This window comes from Ascaphus truei, chromosome 8, assembly GCF_040206685.1.
Source record: "Ascaphus truei isolate aAscTru1 chromosome 8, aAscTru1.hap1, whole genome shotgun sequence".
Lineage (NCBI taxonomy): Eukaryota > Metazoa > Chordata > Amphibia > Anura > Ascaphidae > Ascaphus > Ascaphus truei.
The window spans coordinates 25,614,718-25,627,645 of NC_134490.1; the positions used below are offsets into that span (position 1 = coordinate 25,614,718).

Below are 12,928 nucleotides of genomic sequence, written 5' to 3' on the forward strand. Positions count from 1 at the left end.
ATGGGGTGTAATCCCTTTAATCCCGGGCCAAATCCCCTCTCTCTTGACACCTCCCCTGCTCAATGGGTGCCTGGTGACCCAGCTGCTTTCCCTGGCACTGGGACACCACTGGCACCCTTGAAGCACTCAATAAGTCCTGAGGGATTGGCCTGGCAAAATTGTCCTCCGGCATTGCCCAGTACATTGTCCTGGCCACAGTGAACAGGGAAGTCCAGATCCTGCTGAGCAGGGCTCCACCGTGGCCGCCAGGCATTCTCCTTTGCCTCCCTCTGCCCCCCACCCCGTGCCTGGTGAACCAAGTCCATTGTGAAGGGGCACCTCTGCAGACCAGGCTGCATACTGCCCAAAGACTGGCATGTCTCTGCACCAGCGAGAGACCAGCTATCAAGCACAGACCGTCGCTTTCCTGTCAACCAAGTCTGGGAAAGAGCTATATCACTATCCTGTAGGTACCCTACCTGCCCTGGTCCTGTGCCCACCTGTAGCTGCTCCGCTATACCCTTGACTCTCCTCTCTCGCTGTCTATCTACCCACAGCCCCTCCTCTGGGAACCCTGGGGAATCTGTCAGGGGGGTCACTCCGGGTAAGTCAGCTCAAGGGACCTCCTGCCTACCTGGCCCATCCCTAGCTTCTGCCAGCTGCCTGACACCCCACTGACCTCCTATTTCCCCCTGCTCCACAGTGTCTCCCTGCCTAGCCTCCCCTAGGCCCAGCACCTCAGCCCCTGCTGATGACTCCTGCTGCTTACCTCCCTGCAGCCCACCTGCACTCCTCTCCCCCCTGGGCAATCCTAACCCAGACACTGGAACTACCTGAGTGTACCTACCTCCCTGACCTTGTCTCCCCCTTACCAGGGATGAGCTCAGGGGCACCACTCCAGATGCAACCGCCTTAGCTCTTGGCTGGCAGGTATCCCTGGGGTGGCACAAGCTTGCCACTGTCCGTGATACCCCCAGCCCATAGCCAGGCTGCAACAGGGGGTTGCTGATCTGAGAACCCCCTGAGGCTCTGCCAGGGTAATGGGGAACTCTAGCTGCCATACCTGCTGCTTGCCCTCCCCGGCTACCACTAGCCCTTCTTCTCCCACTGAGATCTGATGCAGGCTACCTACCTGCAGCCTTCCCTCACTCCGCTTCTCCCTAGCTAATCCTAACCTGGATCCTAGGGACACCTGAGTGAGGCCATCTCCCTGACACTGCCTCCCCATTACCGGGGATGAGTTCAGGGTTGCTGGTGCAGATGCACCCACCTTAGCTCCTGGCTGGTAGGTGATCCTGGGGTGGTCTAACTGTGTCACTGCCCCGGATACCTCCAGCCCATAGCAAGGCTGCAACAGTGGGGCTCTTAACTGAGAGTCCCCTTGCTGCTCCGCCAGGGTAATGGGGACGCCTAGCTGCCCTACAAGCTGCCCTTCCTTCCCCTCCCCTGGTACCCCTATCTCCTGCCACCCCCCGGTCACCCCTATAGTGAAACAACAGGGTACAGTCATAGGAAAAAATAAGTCAGGGTCAGTCTGCGACTTGGTCTGGCTTACCTTGCTGGTCCCCGCAGAGACCGCCGCCTTCGTTGGTCCCGATTGCAGGGGGACTGGAGTGGCCGCCGCCGGCATCATCTGGGCCGGGCAGCAATGGGCCGCTGCCGCAACAGCGCCCGGGCTCGGTACAGGTAAAACGGTGCAGGACAAGGGTCCCAGGTCTTTGTGGAGTAACACGGCTCCCGCCAGACCAGGTAAAATAACCCCCTCCCGCAATCCCTGTCCCTCCCCCCACTCAGAAAGGGCGCCGGCACTTTGCCGGAATCGCGGCTCTTCCGGTGCCGTCGCCGCCATGGGTGAGACCCGGGTAGCTGCCGCAACAGTACCCGGCTTTGGTACAGAGTTGCCGGCGTGGATTGTGGGGCTCAGGTCATCGCTGGGAATCGCCGACTCCGCCAAACAATGTGAAACACCCACCTCCCGCACACCCCAACCCTCACCCCAAATAAAATTGCCGCCGGCAGGAGGCCGGAATGGCGGCTTCTTCTCTGCCGCCAGTTTGCCGCCGGGATCTGATGGATGGCCGCCGCTCTCCACCGCTAACGGGGTCATCTCTTCCGCAGCTCGTGAGCGCTGGCCCTGAGGGGCTTCTTCGCCCGGCCGCGCATGGTCCGGGCATTGGGCTTTATTGTGGCCCGCTTTGTGGCAGTGGTAACACCGCCACTTCTGCCGGAGCTTCTCCGCCGCCGGTGGACTACCCCCCGCAAGAGGCTGCTGAGTCCAGGGCGGAGTTGCTTGAGCGCCGGGCTCAGGGAGGGGGTAAGTGGGTTGGGACAACGCCAGCTTCAGGAGCTCGTTCCGCTCCGCCTGGGACCACATCCCTCCCCACGCAAACAACAGTGAAAGCTCTTCCAGGGAAAATGGGCTGGCCGCCGCAATGGCCATTACCTCTCCAGCTGTAAAACTCTCTGGGTCTCCGCGATCACCTGCTCCCTCCACAAGTCTCTGCCGTCCCGGAGCTGGGTCCATTCCCTGCTCTCCGGGCGGTTTGGTGGTTACAGCGGCTGCAGCTGTGGATCTTTGCTCAGCCTGCCGGGTTTCATGCTCACCGATCGCTGCCTCTCTCTCAGCCTTGCCGGCTGCTGGTCCCTGCGCCGACTTGATGCACTCCTCCGGTCTCGGTGCTCGGCTCCAGTCACATGGATGGCCGGCACTTTGGTTCTGGAGGCAATGCTTCTCACAAGTAGGGGAACAGTGAGGAGGTGCCATATCTTGTGTTATATGTTGTACACTGTGTGTTCAATATCTTTAGTCCCAGGAACTCGCAATTACTCTCGAGTTCCCACTATATTACAGAGTCCCTAAGTACACTGTAATACAGGTCCAGTTCAGTCCCGCCGCTGCCACCAGTTTTATTAATAAGCCTGTGACGGTAACTTTGTGACAGGCTATTAATAATACACACCAAAAATATAACTGGGTTGAACTGAACGAGGCGTAGATATGATAAAATATCATTTATTCCTTGAAAAAGGTGAACACACAAGATATACAAATAACAAACAAAATATAGACCCTTACTTAAGATGGAATGATGAAACAGTCAAATCTTGACTGGCAGTTCACACAGCAATCTTCAAAATCACCAAGACATGAAAAGACAATAACCATAGGCTGGGCCTTGTTTATATACAATTATTTCCCATTGAACACAACCTAAACCCAGTCCCTCTCATAAATCAGTGGTGAGGTTGACAGGCTTACCCCAGAGTAAAACTCCTCCCACCCAAGGACGTTTAAAAACTGCTTTTCCTATCTAAATAACTTCATAACTTCAGTTCAGTAGTTCTTACTGGCACGCAAGACATATTAATACATTCTGGCACGCATGACGCTCCCAATAAGACTAAATATTACCGTGTAATACTAAAATTAAGAGAGATATTAATATCTGTCTCTTAGTACCTGCTAGACATCATGTGTCTGTAATCCTTATGTGCGAATCAGTCCCACGAATACACATATGTAGCTTTTAGCACGTTAAGCCGAGGACATCTCATAATATTCTTATATTTAATAAGGTCACTCATTCTGATATCTCCTTGGGTAACCGCACCCCTGGCCCCCATAACCCCTTGTCAATAAATCCTTTGAAGCAGGGACTCGTGTGTAGAGAACATTTGTCACAGGTGATAGATTTCACACCCAATGCTCCAGACATGGGCCTAGCTGTCTCTACCAGCAATATACCCTTGGTCTGCCAATTAGGTATTAACATACTGTACACTACACCCTCTGTACTTTTCACACCCAACTTCAATCAAGCCTGTTGAAGCCCAGATATTTCTGAAAAGACACCACACATATTTGTATTTTCCTAAACTGCAGCTCATTAACCCCTTAAGCCTCCCGCATCAATCCCAGTGTATGTGTTGGTGCAAATACTGGAACAGAAACAATACATTTTTACAGGGGAATATACATTAGGATGCTGAAGCAAGGTAAAAACACATTACTGGACCACAGTCCAGTTAACCCCTTGCTTCTCAGGTGAGAGTAGGGGGTGGCCAAATGGGGTGTAACCCCTTTAATCCCGGGCCAAATCCCCTCTCTCTTGACATCATCCCTACTGGAATCAACCACAAAATGTTCCTTTTCAAATTGACGATATTCATCAAAGGTGCTCTAGTTCATTTTAATGAGTACCAGGTTCTCAAAAAAAATTGGCAGGAGCCTCCTGCAACAGTTATTTACAATGCTGACAGCGGTGATCAATATTTTTTAATATTCCAGAGCAGACACTGGAGAGTGGACATCTGAAGTAATCTATAGCCAGTCGGTATTAACGGCTTCAAATAGTTCTCTTTTTCTCCAAGTATTTAAACAGTGTACTACTAGAAAGAGTAGATATCGTGGTATCTATCTGCTCACCTGATGTAATACAATACCCAACAGATAAACAAAGCGTGTAAACCCTACTGGAATTTATTAATTGCTATTTTACTAGCGAGAGCAGAGAATGGTGGGATGGTGGTATTAAATACTAGCTGTAGCTATTGTACCTACTGTACTCCTGAAAGGTAAGGAGAGACGTCTGCAACTATTGGTTGTACCTCGAGATAAAGGTCACAAGCCAACTTGACACAGGGAGAACGTACATCCACTTCATATGGAGTGCTACCACTAAGCCTCTCCTAGCTAACACTAATGAAACTTTACAAGGAATATAGATACAATTTGAGTTACTGATTGAGTCCCATTGAAGCATTGTGTGCGGATGTGTGTGCAATGACCAGAGCCCCAGACGAGGTTTTTGAGTGGCGAAACGCAGAGTTGTTGATCGAGAGGGGGTCAAGATATTTACCAAGAGGGCCCTGTTAATCATGACCACTGAAGCCTCCTCTGTAGGCAGCCCTGTGTGTATATTAGTGCACTAAGGTTAGTGTATATGTATGTATTGGTGTTCTGAGGTCTGAGTATTGGTATGCATTTGTGTCAGTGTGTGTGTGTATTTGTGAGCTGATGTTTGTGTGTGTGTGTGTGTGTGTGTGTATTTTTGTGCTGCAGTTTTAATGTATTTATAAGTCACTATGGTATTACAGTATTAATTAAACATTGATAATACCTATCAGGCACTATCGCATGAAAACTCCAGTGGAAGTTTCCTCAGTGCCAGCGGTTTTCCCCTATTGCCTGTGTTATAGTGTTTCCACCACTCAGTAGGCGATTTGGCCATTACAGGTCATGTGGTGCATGATACCTGCTGGTAACAAGAGAGCTGAGCTGTCTGCCAATGGTAGTGGGGACACAGGATCAGGTTTCTGGGGTACATTACCCACATGGTTCTCTAGCAGTGTAGCGCCTCCATCTGCCACAGGCTCCAAGATGAATGGAGGCGATCTCCTATTGGAGATCTCCCTCTCCTCCCAGTAAGATCACACACCAGGCAGGAGGTATATGCAAATAGGAACGGTCCTTATTGAATAAACCACAACACAGCCGTGGTCTGCCCAATCACAGCTTCTCAGGTCAGCTATCCACTGGATGATGGTCCCTGGACAACTACTACAGGTCAGCGCCCCTGCAGCTGTCCAAGCTCTTCCTGACTCCCCTATCAGTAGGTCTACACTCACTATCCCCGAAGAGGAATAGGAAGGCCCCAATCTCAGGCTCCCTGTGTGCAACCTTGCCTCTCTGTGGGGAGAGGTACACTACTGAATTTGGGGTGGCACTGCCCTTAAGTACAGTAAGGAGGAGGGCATCAGGTCTGTCCCATGATTGGGCATGCTCAGGCCTGATGTCACCGCCTCCCACTGTCAATCAAGTGCAGCTCTAAAGAGTGGGCAAACCCCATGATTACAGCTGGCAAGACCTGCTCTTACCAGGACTTACTGCCAGTACAAGGGCAGATTAGTAGCCAGAGGTGGCATCGCTACACCAGTGAAACTAGTCCAAAGTAGAGACTCTTTCCCCCCTCCCCCCCAAGACTTAAGTCCACTTCTCACTTCTGGTGTCCTGCATGTACCCTTTTAACTCCTGGGGGATCACTGCAATTAGGTCAATTTTGTTCTACATGGGACTGACCTATTAATTAACTAATTGTTTCTCACACCTATCTGCAGGGAAACCCACAAAGACCAGTTTATAGATAACCAATGAATTACCAAGCACACATGTATGCACTTACAGTATTTGTAGTGGGAATGTGTGGGTATACCACCACACGGCATATTACCACCACTTTAAACCATTTTGCACACTGTGTAGTCCCAACAACATGTAATGTCTATTTGTGAAACAATACTGTGAGTTATAACACATGAAGCAGAAAAACCCAATAGGAAAAGGAATCCAGGCTCATGTTAGCTTACATTATAAGTAGGATGTTGGTAGACTAACATAGACAATAGAAGGTGTAGTGCAGTGGATGGTTGGTACAGTAAAAGCCTCTTTGGCTTGGGAGAAGTAGTTATGAGTCCAGACTATCTAGTTGAAATTCTGCATAATAGTACGTAACAGACTAATTGACTTTCCTAAACAATTTAACTACGTTAATAGCAAGGATGTGGCTGCTTTCACTATTGTGGAAAGTCATTACACGTTGAATTTCTTCAGGGCCTCTAAATGGGGGAGTGTTTTTCAATTAGGTGTTTTCTTTACCCTTCGCCCACCCAGTGCTTATCTGAGAGCCTAAGGGGAGGGGTAGAGAGATGAGATTTGCCAGCGCAAACCCTTTTGATGCACACAGACAAAAGGGAGCAAACAGAGGAAATCAAACCCCTCCCAAATCTCAGCTCATCATGTTTACAATGCATCAACCCTCCAGATATGAACCCTTATACATGTGTAGCCCTGGTAAGATTAGGGACTATATTTTTATCCTCCTCCTGTGTGAAATCCCTTTTAAGGGCAGGTTGCCAGGAGTAATCATGGATTTTCCCTACTTCTGACACTGTACTGAGTTAGTGAAGGTAGGTCACCTGATCCTGTGTCCAATCAAGAGACACAGGGGCAGTGCCTACTGGAAGCTACAAAGAGCAGTGACACTTCCTATTTAGATACACACGTGTGGATGACACAGATGTCTGGTAGTTAGCTAGAGAGGAGAGTGAGCAGCCTATGAGTAGAGCTGATAGTGAGGTGGACCAAATACCTCTTACCCTGCTTAGAGGGTAAGGGAAGAGCTAGCCCCACTCTGGATGGCCCTAGGTCCAGAGTGGAGGCAGGGACATCCTACAGGAGTATAGCTGGCTGCTGGTTCCTAAGCCATACCTGATTGTATGCTGTGGAGAGTAAGAGAAATAAAGAACTGCTGCTAATTGGAAAAAGAGCTATTGTGTGAGACTGGAATCTCATCCCTGGGAGGGGATTCTGCGGTAGGGATTCCACCCCGTATCCCTGGGGCTTACTGCAGATGGAGGCGCTGCACCATTAGAAGAACAAAGGCATTCACCCCAGAAGCCTGTCCTGTTGTCCCCCATGTCATCGCGGGAGACTCAGGCCCTCCTGTTGCCAGCAGGTATGCACCACACCGAGACATGTAGCCAGACCATAGAACACCTTAGGGGACCTGATCTGCGATTGGGTGGGGGTCGATGGGTTACACATGTACTGCACCGACACACTTTATTCGAGCAAATACCCGGTATGTACCTGGCAGATACCTGGAATGCGCCGCTCCTCACCTCTGACAAGCCCCGTTGTGTTTGCCTTCCCAGCCTGGGTTCATGCCTGGCTGACGGGCGGCTGATCTGTTAAATGATAATGATTAGGATTTAATAGGCTGCAATGCTTCGCATGTCTACCAGATGGCATAAATTCATGAATTGTAATGCAGTATATATATATATACTGTGCAGTATTGCAGCCAGCGGGAATAAAATGCTTCAATCCCTGCTTGGAAAATACCTCAATGCACTCGGGCAGAAAACAGTCACAAACCTCAATACACCCGGGTATACCCGAATTCGTGGGACTAGCCCAGCTCGAATAAAGTGTGTCGCCAGTGTAACTGCTACTGGAACACTTTTGTCCTAGGATGGATTGGCCCTTTGAAATGCTGCATTCAAAAGGTGTGTTAGATTTAACTTTAAGGTGGGGGAAGTATCTTGATGGCCAAGATCACACAATGAATTATTGCTTCGAGATCCAGTATTTTTAAGGCTGTTCAAAAGAGTGCTATGAGCTGTGTTCGTTTGTAGTTAGATCATACAGCAGGTCAAAAAGAACAAGGCTGTAATTTTAAAGATCATTATTTATCACATAAATCTTAACTCAGCCTTAACTAGCCAGCAAAGTCTTGCGGTGTAGTGGAAGAAGAATGGCAAAGGTGGATTCCCTTTACCAAGGCATCCCCTCTGTAACCTCCTCTCACTGTGTACCTCCTCTTCCTACTGTAACTCTCCTCCTGGCTCCCTTGACTCTTCAACGGAAAAGGAAGTGTTGTTGTCGCTCTCCTCCTCAACCTCTACAACCTGCCCATTTGATCCCATTCCCTGCCATCTCCTCATATCTCTTGCTTCCACTCGAATCCCTACACATGTCTACAGTTTCAACTCCTCCTCCCTGCAATAGTTACACCCATCCTCAAAAGTAACACCCTTGACCCTACCTGCTTCTCTATTGCACCTATCTCTCTCTTCCCTCCAAACTCCCTGCACACTCTCACTTGCTACATTTTCTTAACTCCTATCCTAGACCCTCTACAATCTGGTTTCTGCACTGCTCACTCCACTGAAAAATCCCTAATCAAAGTACTGTAGCTAGTTACCTTCTTGCTGCCAAGGACATTACACCCTTCTTATATTATTGGACTGCTACTTTTTTGACTGCTTGTGTCCCTAACCACAGAGAAATTTGGTCACCTGGGGGGAATAAATGGGACTGTTTTTGTTATTGTACATGTAACAGAAGTTCTCTATATACAAAACTCACAGGTAGGACTGATACGTGACCCAACAGCTCACAATCACAAGATACAGGAAGCAGGATACAAATACAAGTCATATTTATTCAACAGTAGCTTTAAGGCACCTAAAGTGCATTGTAACTGTATTGTTAATACAATGTAATTCCTTCATCTAAATGAATATTTAAAAAAGGTACCATGATAAAAATACTAATATCCTTCTAGATGCATTTTATTAATAAAACATTGTATATATTCAGTACACTTGTATCTCGTATTGCACTGCAAGGTTTCCGTAGAGGATTATTGAAATCACTCCTAAAATGTATCTTTTTTTTATTTTTAAGTCTCGGCCTAAAACCAATTCAAATCACTTTAGGGATCAGCGCCAATAACTGCAGTTTTTACATTGTATTGACACTAGCCTGCTTATTAATTCTGGTGAAAGGTCAGGTAATGCACAGCTAATGATGTAGTAACTTCCATTCTCTTGAATGGAAATGATTGCATCATTGTGTTACCCGGCATCTCACTCTATTGAAAAGGGGAATGAACGCATTAATCCATTAACATTTTGCTTTCTCAGCTTGCAATAGTAAGCCATAAGGATAATGGCAGTATGGAACAATAGCAGGAGTACGGGAAAATGTGATATAATGGGATTTAGGGTTTAGTAATGTTGGCCTTGATGCACATATTATAATGGAAGTACTGTATCAATAAGTACTGTGTCTTCTGTTATCACATTTCCCCATGTGTATCAATACAAACCAACATATGAGCATGCTTACACCTGTCTAACAGCTACAGTATGCTTCTAATATAGGAACTGAGGCGTAAGTCTTACACACAAGAAATGCCGCAGTATAAACCATTATATTTTTAAGGATGGAAATCAGCCTAGCCCTTCACTGAACTGACTTTACCACTATTGTACAAGGGCAATTCAATGTGAATAAACAAGTGATATGTTTAATAGGTTAAAACATAGGTGATTCATATTATATTTTTTGAGAGACCAGTGTTTTTATCAGGCCTGAACTTCTTCCTTTGTTTTCACTGACAACATGGACTCAAAAAAAGACAGGCTAATTAACATTTTGCATTTTTTATTTAAAGTATCAATTAACTAGTTCAAGGTCGTCCAACTTCAGCCAGCACAACCAAACAGCAGATGGGGGTTTTAAAGGTTTTGGTAATGGATTCCTAACTAACCAATTAATTTAGGACTCATTATTAATGTAACGTAGACATGCGTTGTCCTGCAGAAGTGGCCTTTGTTGGCTTGGCCCACCATTGCCTCATTTTAATCTATTAAACATATTGCTCGTTTGTTAAGTTTTATCCTACAAATGTTAGCACCTTGTGAGTGGGTGTCTGATGGTGGCATGCAAATCAACAGAGCAGTGGTAAGAGTATCGCATCCATATTTACATTGGCATACATTGATTTAAGAAACAAATGGTCGTAAGTTGTTGGAAGTACATTGAAGCTTCAGGCCTTAAAATGTCTGGTCGTTAAATGTTTCATAATCATCAGGGATGGTATCTGGGGGGAGAAAGAGTAAGCCGATTCAGACCAGACTGAAAATATCATATCTTCTGCCTATGTTTTACATGTATTAATCTCTACAGCAGGGGTGACCAACTCCAGTCCTCAAGGGCCACCAACAGGTCAGGTTTTAAGGATATGCCGGCTTCAGCACCGGTGGCTCAGTCAAAAACGGAGCCACTGATTGAGCCACCTGTACTTTAGCAAGGATATCCTAAAAACCTGACCTGTTGATAGTCCTCGAGGACTGGGGTTGGCGGTTAATAACAGTTAAGGGTTTAATAAGCCTCCCGTTGTCTTTTCTCATGTCCCCTTCTTGCACCCTACATTACGCTTTCTTTCCCCAAACATTCCCAATGCCATCTTCTCACCCACGTGTCTCCTCCCGCACTCTCCTCCCCCTATGCTTCACTTTCTTTCCTCCCTCTTTTCCATGCCACAATATGTCGCCCGTGCCTCTTCTCTCTTTTGTTATACCTCCTGTCCCACCATCTCTATCTCGAGCTCTATTTGACCTCCTCTTGCTCATCCTCTCTTCTCTCCGTCATGGTATCTCACTGCTGTTTAAAAGGTCCCACGTCACGTGGGCTAATAGGAAGCCGCAAGGGATGACGTTGTGGCTTCCTATTGTCCAGAGAGATGCCGAACTTTTAAACAGACATTTTCTGTGCCCTGTCTGGGCTGCTACAGACAGCCCCTTCCGATGTACCCATTTCGGGGAGCAAAACGTCCCCAGAGCTGAAATCAATACGGTTCACCTCCGGAGACCCTTTGCTTCAAACCTAGTTATATATATATATATATATATATTTTTATTTATTTTTTTTAAACAGAGGTAATGACACTTTAAGACCTTTTCTCTTTCTTTATTGACCCATTCCTCATTCGTTTTAATCTCTATTCTGCTAAACCATTGTTTCAAAAGTCAGATCAAGACATGGGTTCCCCTCAACACACAGGTGGCAGCTTGACCTTGCATTAGTTAGATTTAAGCTCTTTAAATGAACAGAGATAAAATATTCCCATGTAATGGGTTCCTTCAACAACAAAGTGTATCTCACCGTTACAGCGATATCTTAGGTTTGACCAGATAATGTTCTCCTGGGAGAAGCAGAAGACCCCAAGGCGCCCTCCTCTCATGGTGGTGTCAAGAATGACTCCAGTATCTGCCACCAGTTCAGGACCCTCAAAAAACTTAGCCCTGGAAAATAAAACCCACACTTATGAGATTAAAAAGGAGCCAGAATTATGCTGTTGAAACCTTTTTTTGTATTTCTTAAAACCTAAGATAATCATGGCATTTGGATGAAATGTTTAATGGGTAACTCGTGGAGATCAACACCTTGCTTTTAAAATCAGACCACTATAAGCATTTTAAAGACGTAGATTAATATTAAACTGGATCAGATGTTACCATGAAGAAGACCTGTGACACATGAAGAAGAGCAGACATGTCATCTCATTATCATAACTCTGTGTCTAGAACATACTTGAAAACAAGAGGTAACGCTGAATGAAGTACTCCCTGATAAAACATTTTAGAATTAAATAAACTAATTTTCCCTGAGTCTCACTGATTTAAGATGTAATTGGCAGAGAACCAAGCGGTGATCACTTCCTGTTTTAAAACGGTGCTTGATGTGTATACACACACACACGCATGCATGCACAAAGTATGTGTACCTGATGTATCCCACTGGAGGTCTGTGCTGTAAGTACCAGCGGTATGATGTCTTGTCTTTCCATCCCACGTTCCTGGGATCTTTCCATAGCAGTTTGACTTGGCCGGCCGAGTCGCCAGTGTGCCACAGGGAATTCCGGAGCTGTTCCCCGGGACCTGTTGTCGATTTCACAGCCTGTAGCAAAACAGACAGTTATGGCTTCTGATAATCATACCAATTTATAGAAGCACATACATCTAATCTAATAAATATACCAGATATGGTTTTAATTCTGATTATATGGCTCTATAACCACAGCTCAATTTGTATTGGTAAATATTTGCAAACATATGTATGTACAAAAATCTCCATATTGTACTAGATCTATTCATACATTCCATAGCTTATATTTTATTCTTGCATTATTCATATTTCATATATATATATATATATATATATATATATATATATATATATATTACACTCACCATACAATGAGCCCCTCGCATGGAGGGCTTGCAACCTAATTTGGGCTGCAGAGGCACAAAGAAAGACTTGCCCAAGGTCACATGGAGAGCCAAGCCTGAGATTTGAACCAGTAATATGTTTCAAACTAGTGACATTACCACGAAGCTATTCTTTCAGTACCGATGTTGCTGTTATTTATGAAAGGTTAAGTAGTGGGCTAAAATCCTTTCTTCAGGGACTCCTCTTGTTTCCTCCATATGTTCTCTTCCTGTCTGCTCTCCATTTCCATAGCAATTCAAGGACCAACACTCTCTCCCCCTCCTCTATCACCTTCCCCAGGATGAGAACTGTTTAACGAGTGTATTT

General features: G+C 46.3%; 1 protein-coding gene across 1 annotated transcript in view; it reads right to left on the minus strand.

Moving 5' to 3' along the window:
- Positions 1-8,981: 8,981 nt before the first annotated feature.
- COMP (cartilage oligomeric matrix protein) overlaps positions 8,982-12,928 on the minus strand; it is a 73,861-nt gene continuing 69,914 nt past the window's right edge. Inside the window, exons 17-19 of the mRNA XM_075610875.1 lie at positions 12,117-12,289; positions 11,495-11,634; positions 8,982-10,430 (exon numbers count right to left, since the gene is read on the minus strand). Coding sequence (XP_075466990.1) covers positions 10,384-10,430; positions 11,495-11,634; positions 12,117-12,289 — 360 coding nt within the window. The 3' untranslated portion in view covers positions 8,982-10,383. The remainder of the gene's footprint in view (positions 10,431-11,494; positions 11,635-12,116; positions 12,290-12,928) is intronic.